This window comes from Erpetoichthys calabaricus, chromosome 4 (genome assembly GCF_900747795.2).
Source record: "Erpetoichthys calabaricus chromosome 4, fErpCal1.3, whole genome shotgun sequence".
Lineage (NCBI taxonomy): Eukaryota > Metazoa > Chordata > Cladistia > Polypteriformes > Polypteridae > Erpetoichthys > Erpetoichthys calabaricus.
Genome location: NC_041397.2, coordinates 168,848,137 through 168,870,515, shown reverse-complemented (window position 1 = coordinate 168,870,515; position 22,379 = coordinate 168,848,137). Strand labels below are relative to the sequence as shown.

Sequence of the window (22,379 nt, the reverse complement as noted above, 5' to 3'; positions counted from 1 at the left end):
AGCATACTTTGAGAAATGTTGTCAAGTAAATTTTGTTTACCCACGTTAAATTCACACACAGGGAATTGTGAGGACTATGTAAAAAAAAATTGTGAAGTAGCTGATCATTTTTGGCTGTAGCATTCACATACATCTCATCATGATTGGATAAAATTCACGTGTAGGTAAAGTGTAAATCTGACCTAAGCTGTAGTAAGCAATTTTAATCAATTTTGATTCATCATCAATATTTGAAAAGCAAAATTAAAGTGTGTGATAGTATTAATTAATAAAATTAGAATTAATAGAACTAGATAGAATTAGGTAGAGAGAATTTTTTTATGCATGTTGGTCTAATAACGTGCAACATGCAGTGAATGCATATGTAGCTCACAGATTTTTGAATTCAATTTCTTATATATTGTTCTTTAAAAATTAGATGTTTTTGTCTAACTTAAGGCTTATTACAAAGACTTTTCTCACAAGTGTGACTTAATACAGAAATAAATACTTGAGAGGACACCAAAAGATTATGTGCAACATTCATGCGTACATACAATAATGAAGGCATCATTTTATAGTTCTAGTCAGTCTGGCTTGCATGCTTTTAGACAGGTGTGATTAAATAGTAGTGTTCGGCAAAGACATGGTAACAAGCCTCTTACAGGGGATCTAAATCTGTGCCATTTAGAAATTTAGGATATATAGAAATGGGTTAGTGGCATGGTGCACTGATTATGGTTGCTCTGTTACAGATTTAATGTCTCGAGTTTGACTTCCATTCCCAGTTATTGTCTGTTTGGAGTTGGCATGTTCTTCCACATGTTTGAACAGGTTTTCCTCCCATATGCCCAGAGACATGCATATTAGAGCAAGTTTTGGGATGCCAATAAACCTATGTCTGTATTATCATGAGTGGGCACTTTAATGAATAACAGTCACATGATTATTTTATTGTTAATTGTGCTTTACATGTTCCTACAAATGTTTTTTGTTTCACAAGTGGATCTGGACATTTAACATCACGCATAATGTTGATTTCCTGTGAATCTATGCATCCGCTGTAAATATCTGATGTACAGTATGACTTACATTGTAAACAATTTATTACAGCAGAATTACTTTGTATAACAGAAAAGGAACTACTATTCATTGTAAACAATTTATTATAGCAGAATTTCTTTGTATAACAGAAAAAGGAACTGCTGTCACAGAAAGTTTTACATAGCAGTCACTCTTATAAGTATTAAATACATTTATAAATAAAGAGATAACCTGTGCTGCTCCTTTAAATGATGTCATTCATCATCAGTTATTTTTGTTGTGGGGCTAAAAATTGAAGTTGATTAGCACTCCATTAGCAGTGTAATATGTGGTAAAAGATGGCCTTGACTGTAGGTCATTGCTCACATGTCACAAAATCAATGGGAAGTACCTTATTGTCTAAAGCAAGTGTGCTCTAGAGACTGTACTACATACACTAAATTCTGAAAGAGTGTAAAACATTATCCTTTCAGTCTCTCAGTCACACAGTTTTTTCCCCTATCTTGATATATATGCTGTATGGCCAAAAATTTCATTATTTAAAATAAATTTTTATATTGTGCTTTTCACAGTGCGGGTAAATGTGTTTCTTAATGGTTGCATTTGAAATACGGATTTCACTACAATTTTTGGAGGTAGTAATAGTTGTTCAGATGCATTGTGCAATTCTTGAATTTCAGCTTGGGATTGTAGGAATTGTGCTGATTATTTATACAACCTGTATAGTTTATTTTATAAAGCGGGAAAACTCCCCCTGCCCTTTCAAGGCAAAAAAGGCTTTTCTTAGTACCACTTTTAGCTCATTATGGAATTGGTTTATAAATAAAAATACATCATTTGGGCTTGGTTTGTGAGGTCTATGGTGTGACCATTCTGATGTAAGTTCCAATAATTTTAATTTATAGTGTCACACATTTGAATGATATAATTAAAAATGATTGTGAGATTAATCACTTTTTATTACAAAACCACACATAGCTGTGATAATTATTATTATTTTTTGTACATAACCACAGTTGTCTATCGAATTATCCATCTTTTTTCTATCTGGATTATCTTTAATAGTGGGTAGTCTACAACAGTGACAAAAAAGCTGCTCCATATGTACATTACAAAACAAAATATATTAAGTTAGTGCTTCAGAGTTTCCACATTGGCGAGATAGCTGGCTCTTGTAGCTCAGTCAATAATTGTTTAAAGCAATTTGAGGCAAGTGTTACTGGAAGTGCATTATTACAGAGACATTCCATTAGCAGGGCTGTTAAAACGGCATACTTCATTTCTGAAACTAAAATCAGTAAACATTTCATTTTTGCCATTCTTTGGGTTTTGAAAAGCAAACGTAATGTGACTAATGAGTAATTATTGCAGTTAACGTCAGTCTAGTACAGTTATGTGGATAATTCTGGGTTATTAGACAGGTATTTGCAATATCAAAAGTCTAGTTGCTTATGACCGGCACCTTGAAAATAACTTAACAGAGACTATCTCACATAATCCTCTTTAATAAAATCCCTTTGTGCGTCCAGGTGTCCGTGTGTGTGTGTGTCTTCTGGTGAAGTGCGTGTGCATGGGGCACGGTGCGATGCACGATATTACTGTCAGAGAAAGTTAGAGGCGTTTTACGGAAATACAAACCAGTATTACTGCAAGAGGAAATTAAAGGAACACAATACAGTGACGCATATTACAGCCACATACAAGCCAGTGTTACTGTCAGAGGAGATTAAAGGCAAATTACCGACGCAAAAGCCGGCATAGAAAGTTAAAGGTATATTACGGATGTACAAGCCAGCGGACGTACAAGACAGTATTACTGTCACAGAAATTTAAAGACACACAATACACGGCGGCAGCCCACGAAGAACGGTCAGCTCAGCAAGTAAACATCAACAAAAGAAAGGCTGAAAGAAAGAAAAATACGACCAACAGAAAGAATGAGGTCAAAGTCCCTTGCCATTTAATATAGACTGTTCCTACTAATGTTTATGCATTACTGTTCTAGCGCCTGTTATTGTAACGGGCGAAATGACTAGTTCTGAAATAATTGGTTAGTCTTTAATTGAAAATTTAGATTTTTCAAACATAGTTTTAATGTTTAGTCGAATGTGAAGGAATTAAATTTGCATGAGTTTGTGACATCTGAAATTATAATCAGTTTGACTTGTTCTGTAATTTATTATTAACCAGGTAATGTCTCCTCTGTCTTTTTATACAACCATAGCGTAAATGTCACAGACCTAATAAAGTAATTTTATTAAATGGTGATATAATGGGAAACAAATACTTTTTTTTCTTTACTTTTATTTGCTTGAGCAGCTGCTGGCATGCTGCTGCTGCCCTCACGCATGATCCGCAATTCGCTCACCTACCCTCTCCCGCCAGCAGGTGCTATTGTTAAGAGGGGGTCTGAGCACACTCCAAGGAGACGCGGCCGCTCCTTCGAAACCCCTCTTAAACGGAGATACATTGGGAAACAAGTAACAGGTGTTTTTTTTCACCTCCTCTTTGCCCAAGAAGCTGTTAGCTTGGTGCTGCGTTCTGCATGATTTGCATTTGGTGCAGAGCTTCGAACGTTTAAAAGCCTGTACAGCGGCTGAATGTTCGATCTCTTTTCACTGTTCTGTTATTTCCCCGAGTAAAATTTTCCAATTGTTTGCGCTAATGCAATCTTTACTCTCATTTTTTGGAGGCCTTCAAATTTTCCTACTTCCATTGTCTCTAATCTGCTCTGCTTGTGTATCACGGGACTTGCATCTAAAGGTTGTAAGTATGACATGACTTGTCCGTCTCGTGGAAAGTGAAAGTGTCTCTGTCTCTCTTCAAAAGATCACGTCTCGTCTTGTCGCAAGTTTTTTTTTTTTTTTTTTATAATAGAGAGATATTTTAGTTTAGAAAAAATAGTGTAAATTAATATACATAGCAATTTAATCTGTTTTATGTATCAAAAAGCATATTGGTGACAGATATTCCCATACACACATTACAAACACTGTCCTGTATGTGGCAAATGCATTTCAAACTTTATTTATTATTGTCCGTTCCTAGCAAATGCATGCTAGGCTACTAATCAGAATCATCCCTTAATATCAACAAATTAGAATGTTGTCTGTAGTTATCAATTCTAAACTCATTTGGTACAGCAACATTTCAGTAAAATGAAAAAATATAATATAGTTTTGTAAATAAGGTGCAGAAGCATAAAATGAATTTTGATATCCAAGCATCAAAATTATTTGGACACATGGTGACATTAAACAAGTACAATGTGCAGACCACCAGCATATATAAGCAAGTAAAAAAAATAATTCTTGTGGTTATATCACATACACATAGATACATGAAAGTGTTGAAAAACAGTACGTAAATAAGTGGAGCAGGAATATTTTTCAAGTAAAAAGCTTTTTTGATATTGATTTGATGTACTTTTAGTTTATAGTTAGTGTATACAAGATTTTGTCCATTGTGACTTGGCAAATGCATCACTTTGTCAACTGATGGTTGTGAGTGTTGTGTCAATATAAAGTTGTTGGTAACAGAACACAGGTGTTGCCAGCAGTCTTCCCGGTTACCAGTTCTTAGTAGCTGCATGAGCTTAATAGGCTGGTAGAGTGCACTCACCATCACAACTCTGAGTGAGGAGCTTTTTGCCAGAGCAAAAAGGTTTGCTCCAAAGGTGAGGCCAAAAACTTTGCAGTAACTTTGTGTCATAATATGGGTGCTTACAAAATATTTCAGACTTATTCCAATTTACTATAGCATATATATATATTTAGTAATTTATGTGTGTGCGAAATGCATTTCACTTATGAATTATACACTGAAGAGGGACATCTTTTTTAAAATGGTGCCAACCATTATTGATGCTTAATGTTTTGGAAACTGAGCACTCCTTCAATAACAAAAATAGTTGACTTTCATGATTTTACTGAAGTATATTTCAATACATTCAGTTATAATTTTTAGCATTTATGCAGTGTTCCTTTAAATAGCCAGCTAGTTTTAGGAAATTGGCCTACTTCCATGTGTTTTTGTAAGTTTAAGGAAGTATTGTTGTACGCAGGTTTTTTTTTTTTTTTATAAAATGGAGTTTACACTGCATAATAAAGCTGCTTTTGTTTTATTTCAAGAAAACTGGAAGGCTGTATTAGGTTTGACCTTGCAACTACTCTCTCTACTTTTTGGAGAATGCTGCTGGGCTGCCACTATACCAGAAGCTTTTCACATAGATATCACAGAAACGTAGAGTCAGTGCACACTAGATTTAAGGGGGGAGTTTTTACAGGGCACACTCAGTTCTTGGCCAATACGTTGGGTTGTTATGCAGTGATACGGATGGGATGCACCCAAGGGAGATTCCAAGCAGTTTGAATTTTTTTTAAACACTGGAAAAAATAAGAGTGACAGACAAGGAAAATAAATTTTGCAGCAAGCTTCTTTGTTCCTTTTTTCCAGTCACAGAATTGCAATGACATAATTTTCAGTTTTGTTTTATGTTCTTCTTTAAAAGGAATGGTTTTTACCTGCAGACTTAAGTTCTTGTGTTGTCTGAAATGTGGAGTTAGAAATCACTTTTCTTTACATATAGTTAATGTACATTTAGAATGTTGCTCACCATTTTTTGACTCTAATGCTCATGCTGATATACTTTAAAATTTTGGTGTATTTGTCTTTATATGTTTGCCAAGGTTTATGTATGAATGTTTAAGTTGTCATGAAGGTGTTTAGTTATAGATTTTCAATAGCAAATGTGCATAGAATCTGTATTAAATGAACATCATCATAATGAAGCTGTTGAATAAAACACAGACATGCTAAATAACAGTTCTTGAATTACAATTATACACTAACAGTAGTTAACATTTTTTCTGCTTTTTTCCAGATTTGGTTACCTGCCTAGACAAAGGAAGCCATTTCAGTGAGCCAGAGTTCAGGTAATTTTCATGGTTTTATGGCATCGTTTAAAAAAAACAGTAACTGTCATAATATGATCATTAGTGATGAATGAACTCCAGTGTTTGATTTGCCTTGAGTTTGGAGAAGTCACAGAAGTGTTCATGAATATCACTGAACTTTGCAAAATGCATTGAAATCAATTGGGGATGTACTAACTGAACTAGGTTTGACTGGATTATAATGGTGCAATTATCTTTAAAGTGTTCCTGAGCACCAGGGAAACGTCTGCCAACTGTACTGGACCTGAGCTGTGCGGCAGCAGTGCCAACCACTGCACCACAGCGCCTCCATCAGATTAAAGAAGAAAGAATGCAGTCAGATGCACAATCATATACTTCGTCAAAAAAAAGAGGAAATCCCAAAATCAAAGTCAAAAGTCAGAAAAAATATGTAGGTCTTTTAAAGGCAGAAAATTCAAAGTGGAGTGTCATGAATGAAGCCACTGGCTCATTCTGTTGTTTGAAGTCACGCTGAAGGCTCTCCAAACTGTCTGTGCTAATGATTTGCACTTTTTCGTATATATCAAAAAAGATAGAAACGTCTTGTAAAAAGTAATACACCTTTCGTTATTATTATTTCATAGCATCTCCTGTGTTTGGGGGGTGGGGGAGGCATCAAGTTCCTTCAAGGTTTGTTTTTTTATCTCCATGTGGCTAATTATACATGTATAGGGCACATGCCTCCTTCTCTTATACTGACATGGAATTTGAAGTTCGACCTGCACATTTGGTGACAAGTAGGGCTGCAACTAATGAGTATTTTGGTAGTCGACTAATTGTTCAATTTTATTTTTTCAATTAGTCACGATTATTTCATGCCTGACTATTTTGATGCCTGCGACCTGTGGTTGCACATCCTGTTCTGGGCTCCAGTGCATGTCTTACCTCATCTGCTCATGTCTGTCCACCTGTGAATGTCATCCTGATGTCTCTGCGTTAACACGATTAAAATTAATAACAATCAAATTAAAATAACAACCAGTGAAACATATGAATTTGAAAATAATCAGATGTTTTATATTAGTGTGACCATCACAATAAAAAAGAAATACATTAAACAATACAAACTTAAGTGCACATAGTCTTTAAACAAAAAAAGTGCATTTAACTTCAATTCAAATAAAATAAAACAATAATGTACAGTTTATAAAAGATTCAGTTCATATATTCCTGATTCAGTGCAGGAATGTGAGCATTTCAACATGTGATTCTGGCTCTCTTCTTTGAGACAATATTCCCAGCTGCTGAGAAGAGAGGCTCAGAGGGAGTAGAGGTAGCAGGAATACACAAGAATGATTTTGCAGACAGAGAAAGATGTTTTAATCATAACACTCTGAAGGAAAAGTGTTGTAGTTTATCACATCATGTACTATATTATACCAAAATAAAAAAATATATGTAACAAGCTAATTACTGATATACTCCAAAACACAAGTTACCTAACGTTAGTTAGAGATGGTTTACTATTCATATAAACTCAAATATTATACAAAAAAAGAAGAAAAAAAAAACTAGGATGGCTCAGCTACTAATTACTGAGATACTCCAAAACACAAGTTACCTAATGTTAGTTAGAGATGGTTTATTATTCATATACACTCAAATCCATCCATCCATTTTCCAACCCGCTGAATCTGAACACAGGGTCACGGGGGTCTGCTGGAGCCAATCCCAGCCAACACAGGGCACAAGGCAGGAACCAATTACCACCACAATTTGCCAGCATGCTGGAGCAGAGTTTATTCAGAAAAGTTCATTCGCTGAATGCCGCAACCAGCTAGAGTCGGTTTCCAGTGCAATTTGGAAGCATGCCAAAGCCGAGTATATGCGGCAATGTACATTTGTTGAACTCCGCAACTGGCTAAAGTTGTTTCTCAGTGCAATTTGCCAACACGCCGGAGCCGAGTATATTTGGTGATGTATATTCATTGAATGCTGCAACCGGCTATAGTCGTGTCTGCCAGTATGCAGGGGGCGAGTATATTCGGCGACATACATTCATTGAACCCCGCAACTGGCTATATTTGCTTCACAGAGCAATTTGCCAGCACGCCGGAGCTGATCAGTCAGTGCCGTATATTCGCTGAGCAGCCAGCTCACGACTACTACTGGCCCCAGCAGAACTGCAGGACCACTGTCTCTGGGATTCAGCCACTGCAGCCTGCAGTCATCAGCATTTACCTCTGTGTGTTTGCGTGCAGACAGTTCAAGCGCAGTTGGCTCGGTGATTTACTGAATTTCATCAATGGCTTCAGTTGCACCTTGAACATATAATAATAGATTATTGCAGTAGTTTTGTTTTTTTTTATAGTTTTTACAGTTCATTTGCAGTGTGTAAAATGATCAGTGTTGCAGTAATTGTGATGCTCTTTGCATGGAAAAAAGTGTGTTCCATTAAAATTTCACATTTTCTTTGTGAATTGTGACGTCCAGGGGTGCATTAACCCCCAAGTATGTGTCGGTTTAAGGGTTAACTATCATTGTCGAAACCTTGATATACACATTATAGTACAAACATCAACGTTAACACGTGACACTAACTTTACTCGCTAAAACTTACCTCTCAAGAGGATGGCAGCATGACAGCTCCAGGATGCTTGCGTTTCAGATGCTCATGCATCGCGGTGGTGCTGCCGTGAAAAGAAAGTTCCGCTTTGCATAATCTGCATTCAACTTTTTTTTTCTTTTTCAGTGAAGTGCTCCCACACTTTAGAAAGTTTCTGTCTCGATTTTTTTTTCCATCTCCTTTCCCCTCCTCTATCCAATTCGCCATTACAACCACGTTTATTTTCCTCTACATTCTTCTTCTCCTCAGACGTTCTTCTTTGTTGGTAGGACTGTGTGCAGTCTTGACAAACAATAACAAACGATACTGCCCCCAGACGTTCATGTAGTGCATTGCAGTTACAAAAACCAATGTGGTTCTTTGTGACTGGAGCCTGTATTGAAAGTTCTGTTTATGATGCGTCAACGATTTTTTTGTAGTCAACGTCGTCGATTATGTCGACTAATTGTTGCAGCCCTAGTGACAAGCAGAGATAACTCATTATTTATGATGTATATGTTTTATAAAAATAAAATTGAGAACCTGTAATATTTATTTGTCTGTTCTACCACTAAGTCCTACAGAGTCTGTAATGCAAATGATCAGCAGCATATACCCGGGGCATTCCCATCCAGTGTTGGCTCTTACAGCTCCAGGAGATGTTGCGCTGGCCTAGCAAAGCATTATGGGCACTTGGGGTAAAAAGTTCTCCTAAACTGGCTGAATTATCAGTAAATAATTAATTTGAGCATATTTGAGTGGCTGCACACTGCTTGTGTCCTGTTGTATTACAAAACTGTTACAGCTGGTAGATTCTAACTTTTGTGAAAGTGAATGAAACGATTATACAGTAAATAACAGACATTCCTTGTGTCACAGTCTGCACCTGAACACTTAGCTAATTTCTAATTTTTCCCCCACTTATGATCAAGTGACCAGCTTGGAGCCACATTCAGCACACAAACTAAAAGATGCACATTGAAGTACCAGTAATTAAAGGGACAAAAATGAGCTTGCTTTCTTTAAACAGTCCTGTTTATATGTTTCATTGGAATGGCACCAAACAAAAGTTCCAGCATCATCTCATTGGCCAATGCAGATTCATGATTCATCAATAAATATTACTGTTATCCAGTCATCCACAGTCCATGATTGCTGCTCTTTAGCCCACTGTAACCTTGTTTCCTTCTGTTTAGGTATTGATGATGGTTTACGTTTGGCTTTTCTGTACGTTTTTACTTCAGACTGTACATTTGACAGTTCAGTCACAAACATAGACTCCTGTTTCTGCTCATTTGTTTTTCATTTCTTTTGTTGTGCATTTTCTGTTTTCCAGGCATATTGCTTTGTGTATTCTGTCCTGGTGCATTTGGTGTCTTCCTTGGTCTACTTGCATATTTACAGTTTCCAACGTACCCATTTTCTTTGTATTTGCTCCAAATTTTAGACAGCACTGACTTGAAACAACCAATATCTTTTGCCACACTCCTCCTTGAAGAAGTTTTATGATCCATTCTATTGTTTCAACTGACATATTTCTTGTAGAGACCATGTTTCCTGGCAATCAACCAGATGCAACAGCTCGTTACGGTCTGCAAGCACTCTTTTAACTGCAGACTAACTGGCCTGTTTACACTTGTGCATGTATTTGTTTTAAAAATTCAAATTACCAAGTTATTGCATAGTTTTTTTCCTCATCATTGAGTGATTCCATAATTTTGTCTCTACTTTGTCTGAGCAAAAAATGTATCTGAGGATCTCATTAAATCATCAATTCAGTAGTAGCAACAGCCAGTGTGTACAAAGGGTAGGGACTTTGAATCAGAGCAAGATTCTGACCCACACTTGCTAGTAATTCCTCATTCGTGAAGAACACTTCCAAGCCTCTAGTTCCATTCACAAATGAGGTTAACAGCGTACTCATACCTCTCGCCTCTGGGTATACGCACGTTAATCCATTCTTTTTACATATGTGCATCCCCAGACATTTAAGGGCATCATAGACCTGTTATTGCTCAGTCTCATGTGTTGCAGCTATGTGTTAGGCCCCTCAGAATTTGTTTCTACCGTTCATGGTCTCCCAATAGGCAAGAGTAAATTGTAGGAGTTCCAAAATGGGTACACTTTTATAGAAGCAGATAGACTAATCCTCATGGATAGAATCTGTGGAGAGTGAGGACTTAATATGATTTTAAACTTTTAAAGTCAGCTTCCCATTTTTGCCAGGGCTGGCTGAAATCTGCAGGTAGGTGGCTGACGGCCTAGGATAAGGCCATTTGTAGGAATCTGGAGCAAATTAAAACCGACCCATGTAGTTGAAGCTGAAACCTTGGCAAACTTTAAGAAGTATCTGGATGAGATATTGGGAAAGCTTAGCTAGTGGCTAAACATACAAACCTGATAAACGAAAATAATATTCTAAATAGCGGCCAGCATGGGTTAATGAGTGGAAGGTCCGGCCAACCAATCTTTTATTTATTTATTCTTTTTTTTTTTTTTTTTTTTTTTGAAAGCAGCAACTGAAATATTTGACAAAAACAATGTATACAACATAATTTACACAGATCTTCTAAAAACATCTGACATAGTCCCACACCGAGGTTAACCGCCAGGAGACAAAAAGTACCGGTAAGAGGATAATACTCCACTTAGAGTAAGGTCTTCAGTGGAGTCTTTCAGGGTTCTGTCATTGGACCATTACTTTTTTCTGATTTATGTTAATGACATTGATTCTGGTATAGATAGATAGATAGTTAGTAAACTTGAATTTAAATCAAGGGACGTTTTGCTCAAACTATATAATGCACTAGTAAAACTGCATTTGGAGTATTGTGTGCAGGTCTGGTCACAGCATTGTACTTGAAGTGCTTCCCATGAGTTAAGTACATGTCCTACTCTGACAGACTCCGAGAATTAAACCTGTTTAGTCTCAAGCAGTAGGGACCTAATCCAGGTATTTAAAATCTTTAAAAGCATTGGATAAAGTATATCCAGCAGTATTCTTTCGGCTTAAGGGTGAATCACATACGCAAGAACATCAGTGAAAAATTAAGGGGAAATACATTTAAAACTAAAGCTAGAAAGCACTTCTTTACACAGCATGTTGTGGGACTCAGGAACAAACTACTGAGACATGTAGTTGAAGCAGAAACTGTATCAACCTTTAATAAAAATCTGGATGAGATATTGAGACAGCTTAGCTATTAGCTAAACAAACAGGTATGTTGTTGGACTGAGTGTCTCCTCCCGTTTGTCAAATTTCTTATGTTATAAGCCTATGGAGAAAACATTTTTTTTATATCCATTATTCCAAGCAGAAGGAACATTTGCATGCAATGCAAAAGTCTGCAGAAGGAATTAATCTTATTATTGATCAAGAATTTTAAAATGTGTACTTAATCCAACAACAGGCAAAGTAACAATCATAAAATTTGAAAAAGTACAAGAAGAAATAAATGGTTTTCTTATGTAGTATAATTATATAACTAATCATTACTGTGGTGTACAATATTGGGAAAGGTCCAGTAACAGATATATAACGTGTTTGTTGTATGGAAAGACATCATAAACAACATTCTATAACATTAAGTCGTTAAGTCTCAATTGACAAAACAGCATAGTTTACTTGCTCGCTTTCTACATTATCTACTTTTGGACATTTGTTGTAGTTATTGAACAAAATTTCAATGTACATTAAATAGCTGTTTTTACTGTATGCAAATTTTAAGTATGGCAGGTTTGCTTTACATAGTAAATGATGTTCTATTTTGACTTGCACATTTAACAGGTCCTGTTATATAAAGTATTCAGTTGCTTTTCATATTTTAAACTATATATTCATTATTTTGTGCTATCTTGTATTGTAGCAAATTCTGCCCAGCAGGTTGTTTGACTACCTTTGGAGAAATTTCAGGAACTATACCTGATGGGTACAGAGATGTAAGTAAAAAATAAAAACATGTCATTTGTGAGTCAGTCATTGATGATTAGAATGTCATTATAACTGGGAAATAAAGTGCAACATTTTGGATCCACAGCAAGAGTAACTACTAAATTTGGGATTAATAAAGTGTGTGTGTGTGTGTGTGTGTGTCTGTCTGTCCTATCTATCTATCTATCTATCTATCTATCTATCTATCTATCTATCTATCTATCTATCTATCTATCTATCTATCGAAATTCTTGCTTACAGCAAAGCTATTAGAAATTCTTCACTATAAAGTTTAGTGCAAACACTTGTTCTATGTGTTACTTAATATTTGCAGATTTCCTTTTCTAGTAATTAACCTTCATTTGATGTGGATAAATTGACCATTCAAACACTTAATAGTTAAGTATTTCCTGCTTTATTTGCACATGTATTTTTTTTTTAATTATGCTGTGAATTTTGCATTGTATTTTTCAGTGAGTACTTGAATTTATGATGGCAAAATAACTACTATAATGAAATTATTCAAAACCTTTTCTGTTTTATGTTACTATTCACCTTAATTATGTGTTTTATCTTTTCAGTCTTCCCTGCTTTGTATGGCAGGTATTCATGCTGGAGTGGTGTCTAATCTCCTTGGAGGCCAGATTAATGTTGTCAGCAGCAAAGGTATCCCATATTATGAGAGTGCACTTGCAAACAACGTTACTTCAGTAGGGTAAGTAATCCTGGTCATATTGGGGGTCCGTCATGATGTGAGATTTTTTTAATGTAGTGAGGCAGCACCAGACCCCATAAGTATAGATGTGCGATAGAAAAGCCTTGTGGCCATGAGGATCTTGGTGAGAGGATTTGCTAACACCCACTCAAGCAGTTAATGCAGCTGTCCCTAATTGAGGCTCCATGGGTTGTTTGGGCACACCTGCTGCACTCACTAGGGATTGAAGGGGCTGAGAGTGTGAGAAAAGGAAAGAAAAGACTGAGAGAGAGAGGGAGTTGTAAAAGGTAATCAGAAATGATACTTGAGTAAAAGTTGAAAGTGTTTAGGCACATTTTTAGTTCTACTCAAGTATGAAATATTTCAGTTAAAAAAGTAAAAGTACTCAAGTACCAATAGTAAAAGTACTTTTTATAATAACGTGCAAGGTTTTGTCCAGAGAACACAATATATTGAGTGTTTTGTTATAACACTCAATGCACTACAAAATAATGAATCATGCAAATGCAGTCACGTTTTTGATCAGTACATAACTGCAGTCAGCATTATGACAATGACCTGAAGTGTGGTCCTAGTGTGTGTTTGTGGATAAGTCTTACACTATTGCCTCCCCTATTGGGGTGCCCAGCAGCAGTTGGTGAGGCACCCGTACTCCAGGGAGAGGAATAATAAAATACAAAAATAAGAATAGAAAATTAAGTGAGAAGTTCACAACATTATCATTTGAATAGATAAACAATATAAAAACTAACTGAAAATCATTACAGAATGGGTTTATTATACAGTACTTCACTGAAGAAAAGATGTATTTTAGAAGGGCAGTTATTACATTAAATAGTAATACAACAATTTCAGAATTGTTGATCATCTTTATTAAGATTACTCTTTAGTAAGCTATGGTTTACTTTGTTCGTTTGGTACTCAAATATTAGCCTTAATTAACAGTTGAACTCAAAACTTTTTATTAACTCTTCTTATTAACCTCCTCTGAAATGTGACTATGCATTACATCTGTGCAGACCCCTATGAGTCTGATTGGCCAGTTTGGCAACTAAGTATTTCCTGAAATGTGTTTCCATTAGTCTTCTAGTTTGGAAGTCAGCAAATGTATGAAGAACGTGAAAACTTTGATGGACAATACATTGGCTTAAGGAAGAAAATGTGTAGCAAGAGGAGAGGCGATCCTGCTGGGCAAGAACTCCCTTCATTTTAATGGGTCAATTGCTTTTCTTGCTATGCTACAAACATTGTATTCTGTCTGTGGATGACTTCCAGTTGTTATCTTAGAATGTAATTGTGAAGTTGTCTTCACATCTTACATTAGAACAATATGACCACCCAGAGTATGTAAGGTTTTCCACAGAGAAACCAAAAAAGTAGAAGATCTGGAAATATTAGAATTCTCTACTGTACATGCAGCGAGTAGGTTCTGAAAGTGGAACTCCATAATTGCTTCATCAGGCAATTCTGAATTTTTTTTTTCACCCTCCAAAAAACACACATAACCGAAGAGACCTTTATCAGCCATTTGATACAAAGTTGCATAAACTCTTTATAAAAAGTAAAACAAATTGTGCTTTTGTTGAAAATTCTACCTGTTTTTTTTAAAGTGATTAAAGTTAGGCCTGTATTGTAGTAAATTGTTAGTTACAAACATCTGTTTGCACTGCCACACAACAAATATTCTAAAAATGTGTTCAAAATCATTGATACTTTATATAAAAAAAAAAAAAAAAAACAGAAAACTGTTAGAATCTATATGGTGTTTGAAAACTTCCTGGTCTGAATTCCTCTAGAGATCTTTAATACAGTACTTAAGAGTTATGTCTCAGCTAGCTTGCACAGCAAAAATTTCTGAAAATGACACAGGAGATATATTTGTTTTCATAATTTTATACCCACCATTATACTTTATTATTATTATATTGGACAAATTATAATTTGTAGAAATGAATTGAAAATAAGTGGGGTTTTTTTATATAGAAAAAAGGTCATGTTTTACTTTATTGTTTGCGCCAATTGCTATTGATTACCACCAGTGAAAATGAGTTGGTTTGCCATTCGCGTAGATAATGGTACCAATATTGGAGATACTTTAACGCTAAAATATTCCTGTCCTTAAAGTACACACCATTTATTCTATGGAATATGCTTTATATTGGAACATTTAGTGATTTGCCTATTAACAAAACACCTGAATCCTTTGAGCAACCATGCCCCACATACAGTTAGGTCCGTAAGTATTTGGACAATGACACAATTTTCATAATTTGAATTTTACACAACACCACAGTGGATTTGAAATGATGTAATAATTACATGATTGAAGTTTAGGATTTCACCATTAATTCAATGGGCTTAACAGAAATATCATATGAGCCATTTAGGGATGGCAGCCATTTTTATACATTTTATACATGGTTCCACCATTTTCAGGGGCTCAAAAGTATTTAGACAATTGACTGACCAGCAGTTCCATAGCCAGGTATTAGCATGTCACTCATTATTTCAATAACTATTAAGTAGGTAAAAGATCTGCTGTTGATTCCAAGTGTAGAATTTGCATTTGTAATCTGTTAACTCTAAATATGAGGTCCAAAGAGTTGTCCATGCAAGCAAAAACAGGCCATCATTAGGCAGAGAAAACAAAACAAACCCATCCAAGAGGTAGCAGAAACAACCAGGATTAGTCATATCAACCATCTGGTACCTTTTTAAAGAGAAGGAACGCCTGTATAACCATGGAAGAGAACTGTGCTGGATGATTGCAGAATTCTTTCCTTGGTGAAGAAAAACATAACATTTATTCAAACCATGAACGCTTTCTGGGAGGCTGGCCTATCACTGCCAAAGTCTACAATCAGGAGAAGACTTCAACAAAGTAAATACAGAGTGTTTGCCACAAGGTGCAAACCATTGGTAATCTTTAAGCATAGGAAGGACAGATTAGACTTTGCCAGAAAATATTTTTTAAAAAATCAATGCAATTTTGAAATTAAGATCAATATGTACCAGAATGATAGATAGACCAGAATGATAGAGATAGATAGAGTAGTTACGGCTCATGATCTGTAGCATACCACATTATCTGTGAAACATGGTGGAGAGAATGTTATGGTATGTGCATGCATGACTGCCCGTGGAAGTGAGTCACTAGTTGTTTATTGATGATATGACTTCTGACAAAAGTTTCAGGATGATTTCTGACGTGTACAGGGCTATACTGTCTGCTCAGATTCAGACAAATGCTGCAAAACTGATAGGATGACGCTCCATGGTACAGATGGCCAATTAGCCAAAACATACTGGGGAAAGAAGTGGAATATGCTTTAATGACCAAGTCAATCAACTGACCTCAGCCCAATTGGACATGCATGTCACTTGCTGAAGACTAAATTTAAGGCAACGAACAAGCTGAAGACAGCTTCAATTAATGCCTGGCAAAGCATCAGTAGGGTAGAAACCCAGCACTTGCTGATGACTATGTTCCAGACTTCAGGTAGGCATTGGCAGTCAGGGTATTGAAAATGAATGTTACATTTACATTAGTTTGTCCAAATACTTTTGAGCCCCTGAGTCTTTTCTAAGTGGTTCATACAATGTTTTTGTTAAACACCTTAAATTAAAAATGCAAGTCTACACTTCAATCGCATCTTGATTGCATCACTTCAAATCTGTTCTGATGGCACCAAGAGCCAACATTATGAAAATTGGATCACTGTCCAAATACTTATAGACCTAATGGTATAAATTCTTCATCCAAACATTTCTTTAACTAGATGCAATTTAAAGACTTTGGGCAGATAATCTAATCCAGCAATCATAACTTTCCTTCTCTTCTACTTCTATTGTAGAGAATGTTATTCTTTCTACCTAATAAAAGGTTTTAGATAGTATCTCAGTTATATCAGTGCTAACATTCAAGAATGGACCATTCAATTTGGTTTTCAGATAATGAATCCTAGGCAGACTTCAATAAATTCACTCAATTCGTACAAAAAACATGGTTAAATTCAATCCATCACATATTTTTGTTTTGTTTCTAGGTGAGGATCCTTGTTGTGAGCAGTGTTCAATGGCATCTGCTGCACTTAGTCACATGTTTTGGGATTCTCTTCTGAGCGGTTTTTATTGGAATTAAATCTTTGCCAGGCAGTCTTAGGCCTGGTTTATACTTCATGTGACACATGCTATAGCGGACGCTGCTGCTATGCAAGTGTTTTACCGTTTATACTTGTGTACGTACTTTACGTAAATCTGGAAGAATCCACCAGGTGGCAGTGTGAGATATCACGGTGAGAACAGGTTCGGCTTTGTTGTGTTGTGAATTGCCTGGAACATCCATTAAATTCCGATGACACCTTACTGCAATATCTCTGAAAAGGATATTAATTGATTAAATACAACAATCCAGGGATGTGCCCAATCCAGCTAGCATTGGACACGAGGCAGAAACAATCCCTGGACGGAGCATCGGGCTCATCTCAAGGTAAATACAAGCACTCGCATACGCTGCCGTCATTTTAGTGTCACCAAATCTGCATACCTATGGAAGGAAACCGGAGCACACTGTGGAAACCCAGCAGGAAAACATGCAAACTCTAGGCAGGGAATACCAGCAACGTGACTCCCTGCGAAACAGCAGCGCTACTGCTCCGCCACCGTGTCACACCCCCAAGTGTGTAATTATAAACAGTATTCATTGTTTAAACGAAATTAACAATTTATCTCTAAAATGAAATATACATACTTTAATGCATTTCACCATGAAAGTGATATCAAGTATAAATCTAAGGATTCTAAATGTGCAGAGAGTTGGAATATCATACATTTAATGTGGTCTATGTGCCGATTGCTGCTGTCAGGTTGGGAGGAAGCCCCAGAAAAAAAAGATGGCACAAAAGATGGTATGTGACACTTTTAAAATGTATTGTGTCATTACGATCGGGAATATGCAACGCTTGAATATAAAAGCACCATGAATACATCTGTGTGTCGGAATTTTGCTTCACCACATCGAACCATTCATCAAACATCAAAGCGCACACATCAATCCCATAGGATCCTCAAACCGGCTTTCTGTCACATGTAGATAGTAAACAGACACTGATGTCACACTCCAATTTTTATCACACTGCGCCCCCCGATTTTTTGCTGTTACTGCAACTCGCGCACACGTTGCGTTAATTTCTGAGGGCCTGCTCAGAGGATGTGTCAAATAAACGCTGGAAACGCATGGCAGTCATGATGCATACGTGTTCTGAGCGTGAAGTATAAACAAGCCCTTAGATTCAAAATAATTATTAATTCTCATTGCATTTCTACTTTAAAGTAACACTCGATTGTACATAAGTGCTTATTGAACAATCTACTATGATAACTTGCACAACACTTGTTCCATGCCATCTTTGTTTGTTATGCTATAAGAATTTTTAAGCAGCTACCAAAAAACTTTACAAAAAATGTCCTGTTAAAATTAAAAAAATATTTAAATTCACTTTACAAAGAATATTTCAAAGGTTCAGTAGAATCTGTCAGATATTTACCAATATTTGCCACAATTAATATTGCTTGAGTCATCATTAAACCTTTTGAGTATTTTAGTATCTCTCTATAAGTATATTATATTAAAACCTTGTTTCTCAAGTTGCAGGAAGAGAATGAATATTCTCTAAGTTTTCTTTGAGATGAACGAAAAAGTAATAAACGGGGTCAGTTTATGCTGAAAGAAAAATTAACAGTCCTGGAAAAAGTTGATTCAGGAATGATGAAAAATTACATAGTGAAAGCATTTGGACTTGCACTTTCATCTTCTACTAAAGACTTATTTTCATTCTGTATTTTCATACCTGTATTTCTATTTAAAAAAATTACATCTAACATCTCATTTTCAAATAAAATATTGTTTGCAGTTTAAGAAGCGTTTTTTTTTTTTTTCTTTTTTCATACTTGGCTCAGGAAGGAGAGTCCGGGTTTTCAATGAAAATACAGGTACTTTATTACTGTACTGAGAAGGCAGGTACAGTTTCAAGACTTCATTCAGAATAGGAGCTGTTAGGAGCTGTGGCATGGGTGGTCGTCCGGCTTTAGCTTTCTTCTTCAGATTAGAAGAATACTAGTGGCTCGGAATCGCCACTGTGGCAGACCCAGTCTGAAGAAGACAGATCAGGAGAGTGTGAGGAAGTGCAGATTAAAGCCTGGTGTTAAATGTTAAACAGTGTACAACAAGCATGGTACACGGTAACCTTGACCTTGCAGACGACAACCAATTGCTTAGCCCTTGGTGTACTGTTTTCCAGATGTAGAAGAGCAGCTACGGAGCTTGTCCTTGCGCCGCTGTCATTAGACATGGTGAATCATTGCAGCCCCGGTCGCAATATTATTCGCAAATTCATTATAACGAAATTTCCATTATACAAAATATTTTTATGTTCCCATGAATTTTGTTATAACTGGATTCCACCTGTATATGTTGTTTTTGGCTACTAAGCTGAAACTGTCTACTTTAAAAAAAAAAAAAAAAAAAAAAAACTTGACTGTACGGTTAAAAGTATGAAAGCATAAATTCAAATAAATAAAAATTGTGTAGCACAAAAGGATTTAAATAATATTTATTTCTATAGCACCTTTTCATACCCAAACTGTAGCTCAAAGTGCATTACAATATGTCAAAGAAATAGTTACACAAAATAAAAACAAATTAAATTAGGTAAGAACAATATTCCTAAAGATGAGTCACATAATAGCCAGAAGGACAGATAAACAAAATAAACTCCAGAACTCCACCCAGCCCCCCAGTGGGCGTTCTACCTAACATAGGTGTCCTTAAGTCATTCCTGATTGGTTTCAGGTTTTGGCCCAGAGGGTTTGACAAAGTGGGTCTCAAGGACCGCTGGGGAACCCACCTTCATTTGAGAATCACAGACCGCTGAACATTCTAAAGGACAAGAGTAACCAATATAACAATACTGAAACTGGACAGATGTGCTCAGATTTTCTTTTTCTGGTTAAGATTCTTGCTGCTGCATTCTGAGCTAATTGAACCGATTGATGTCTTTTTTAGGTAGACCAGTTACGAGTGCATTACAGTAATCTAGTTCATTAAAAAACAAAAGCGTGAATGAATTTTTCAGCATTTTCCATTGTTATAAGTGGCCTAACTTTTGCAATTTTCCTTAAGTGAAAACATGCAGTCCTAATATGGTTAATTAATTACACCTAATTGTTTCCAAGTTTTTACAACTACTAAGATTTCAGTTTTCTATCCCCCCCTTATTTAGCTCGCGAAAGTTACTTTTCATCCATTCAGAAAAACAAGATAGGCGCTGGATCAGAAAACCCAAAGCATCAGGGTCATCAGGTGCTATAGATTAGTAAAGCTGTGTGTCCTCTACATAGATGTGGTAGTTCACCTTGTGTTTTGATATAATGTGACCTGATGGAAGCCTGTAGACTGAAAAAAGCAGCGGGCCTTGAGTCCTTTTGGTACACGGTATACAATATTATGGACCTCCAAACTAAATTAACTGTAACTTGCAAACAATTTGCTGTTAAGGAAGACCAGTTTAAGGCAGTACCAGAGAGACCCAGGCATTGACTAAGGCAATTTATAAGAATACTGTGGTCTATGGTGTCAAATGATAAACTCGGTTCAAAGGAAACAAGAACAGCCTGTGTCCGCATAAACCCACAAGTCATTTACTAGTTTAACCTGTACTATAATTTGTTCTAAAGCCTTACTGAAAATTATGAATATGTTTGTTAAAGTATTCATTTAACTGCTCAAAACTGATTCTTCTAGATTTGTCCTTAAGAAAAGCAAGTTAAAAATAGGTCTAAATTTGTCAGAGGCAGAGGAGTCCAGAATATTTTTCTTGAGCTGGGATTTAACAACTGCAGTCTTTAGCTTTAGATAATTTGAGATGACCCTGGTATCTAATGATGAGTTCACTATGTCAGATACACTTACCAGTAAACACATCAGAGACTTCTTTGAAAAAGCCAGTTGGGACTGGGTCAAGAGAACAAGTGGAGAGCTTTAGCTGAGAAATTATTCTACATAGTTCAGGTAGACATTTGAGTAAATGAATTTAATTCACTAAAAAAACATACTAGGCTTCAACAGGGTTAACCTTGGAGGGGATGTATTATATTACATCTAATATTTATTTTGTGTTTAAATAATGCTGCAAAAGCCTAGAGTTTCCCTAAAAGGTTTCAGAAGGCATTCTGTTGAATGAACTGGGTTTAAAAGATGATAGATAAATTGACTATCTTCTAAACCCAGCTCATTCAATGGAAATAAACTGAATCAAGATGATTAATCAACATGTCTTACATATTTTGGCATATACGCTATCTGAAAATGATAGAAGAAAAGTCTGTTTTTAAAGCTTTATCATAACTTTAATTGTATTACAGAATTTTATATTTGAAATCTGCCTATTTTTTGTATAATACTTTGTGCAAGTGAAGTAATATAGAGCCTTATAGTTGTTTTCGGAAATTTCATGTGACAACAAATAGCAGCACATATTATATAGATGTTAAAAATATTAAATAATTTTAAAATGTAGGCTTTATAGGATCAGGATTTTCATGTGTACAAAGTACAGTGAAATTCTTTCTTGCATGTGCTTTTGTTTAGAATCAAAGTGAATCACCTTTTAGTAAAGCATATGGGCAAAATTTACAAGGGTTGCTAGGCATCTAATTTTTATTTTTTTTTATTTTTAGCGGCTCTCTGTCTACCAGCTTGTTTACATTTAAGACTAGTGGTAAGTGTGTTTTAAAGACATTAAATATCATAGAGACATTTTGAATGTTAAATTCCTTAATAGTTTTTAATTTTTTAAGCTTGACCCCACTTCTTAATATTGTTTTTGCATAGTTTTACATAATGAGTTTTAAGTTCATTCAGACCCTTGGAGGTTTTGAAATCCTAACCTAATGGCACAATTCTTCTTCTCACAAGTTCATCGTTGTTACTCAAGAACTGATTTCTTCATAGACAATAATTATAACCCACACATTTAGAGAGTACGATAAATTCTTATATTCTTCTCAGTTTAAAGAAGAGAAGACACAATCTATAATTTTTTTGGCTCATTAGATACCACATCTAGATACTGTGGAACTGGATAAACGCATTAATCTTTCAGAATTACTAGATGCTATAAACTTGCTTCATAGTGGGAAAGCAGCACACCT

At 35.8% G+C, this 22,379-nt stretch overlaps 1 protein-coding gene across 1 annotated transcript in view; it reads left to right on the top strand.

The window, feature by feature from the left end:
• The window catches only part of dcbld2 (discoidin, CUB and LCCL domain containing 2), a 143,120-nt gene that overhangs the window by 84,731 nt on the left and 36,010 nt on the right, over positions 1-22,379 (top strand). The window contains exons 4-7 of the mRNA XM_028799915.2: positions 5,906-5,957; positions 12,390-12,462; positions 13,036-13,169; positions 21,906-21,946. Of these exons, the coding sequence (XP_028655748.2) occupies positions 5,906-5,957; positions 12,390-12,462; positions 13,036-13,169; positions 21,906-21,946 (300 nt within the window). The remainder of the gene's footprint in view (positions 1-5,905; positions 5,958-12,389; positions 12,463-13,035; positions 13,170-21,905; positions 21,947-22,379) is intronic.